Source organism: Eimeria mitis, genomic scaffold (assembly GCF_000499745.2).
Source record: "Eimeria mitis Houghton genomic scaffold, Emh_scaff914, whole genome shotgun sequence".
Taxonomy (NCBI): Eukaryota; Apicomplexa; class Conoidasida; order Eucoccidiorida; family Eimeriidae; genus Eimeria; species Eimeria mitis.
In genome coordinates, this window is record NW_013576727.1 from 11,498 (window position 1) to 12,664 (window position 1,167).

The window sequence follows — 1,167 nt, forward strand, 5'->3', positions numbered from 1 at the left end:
ACAGAAGCAGCAGCAACAGTTGTTGGGCCGGGTAAAGCAACAATAAACAATGCGGCGGTGACAACGGCTACTGGGAGTAAGAGGAGGCACTGCTGCACGTACTGCTCATCGCTTGCTGCTTAGCCTGCATCTGCTGCACTGGCACATTCTCCTTTTGCTGCTGCTGCTGACGACTGGTGTTTGTCTGTGCCTGCGGCGCAGCTGTAACTGCAGCAGCAGCAGCAGCAGCAGCAGAAGCAGAAGTAGCAGATGAAGGGGCCAGCGTATTCAGTATCGCCGTGCGTCTCTCTTTGTCTGAGCTGTCTAGCAGCTCGTTGATTGAGTTTACAACAGATGCTGCATTTGCTCCCTTTGGCTTCTGCATATCCTTCACGTTCACATGAAAGCGGCAGTACTCCCCCATGCTTGGCCTGCAGCAGCAGCAGCAGCAGCAGCAGCAACAGCAGCAGCAGCAGCGATAGCAGCACCGATACCAGCAACGGTCGCAGCAGCGGTCGCAGAAGCAGCAGCAGCAGCAACAGCAGCAGCAGCAGCAGCAACAGCAACTGCAGCAGCAGCAACAGCAGGAGTATCCTCACAGATGGACCATTTGGCGGCACTGCGTCTGCCTTCGCGTCATGGCGCTGCAGCGCGCTATTCCCTTTACTGTTCCAATCTGCGGAGCTCACACATCCAAACCCTAAACCCTAAACCCTAAACCCTCACAAAAGATCTGAGACACGCAAACGAACCCCTCAATAGGTTTAGGGTTTAGCATTTAGGGTTTAGCCCGAACAACACGCCAAACCCCTGACAGGAAGATATATAGGAAACAGTAGCTCCAAGAGGGGGCATTGCGAGGGTTTAGGGTTTAGGGTTTAGGGTTTAGGGTTTGTACTTGTAAGATTTGGTCTTCGTCCTCGACCGCCGCTGCTCGCGAGTCCCCGCCATCGTTCTTGGGGAGAAGCGAAGGGTTTAGCACTGCGATGAGGTCTCCTCTCTGTATTCCTTTCTTCCTGCACAAACCCTAAACCCTCTACATATCTTCTATTCTTAATGTGCGTTCATTCCCCCTAAACCCTAAACCCTAAACACAAAACCCTAAGACCCTAAACACACAAAACCCGAACCCTAAACCCTAAACCCTTACCTTAGGCTACTCCACAACCCTTCTCCTCGGAATGTCAG

The 1,167-nt window shown here is 52.8% G+C and overlaps 1 protein-coding gene across 1 annotated transcript in view; it reads right to left on the reverse strand.

Annotated features, from left to right (window-relative positions):
• Positions 1-1,167, reverse strand: part of EMH_0025270 (uncharacterized protein) — a gene marked incomplete at both ends in the record, with an annotated part of 5,391 nt that overhangs the window by 3,035 nt on the left and 1,189 nt on the right. Inside the window, 3 exon segments of the mRNA XM_013502423.1 lie at positions 103-410; positions 579-655; positions 878-995. Of these exon segments, the coding sequence (XP_013357877.1) occupies positions 103-410; positions 579-655; positions 878-995 (503 nt within the window).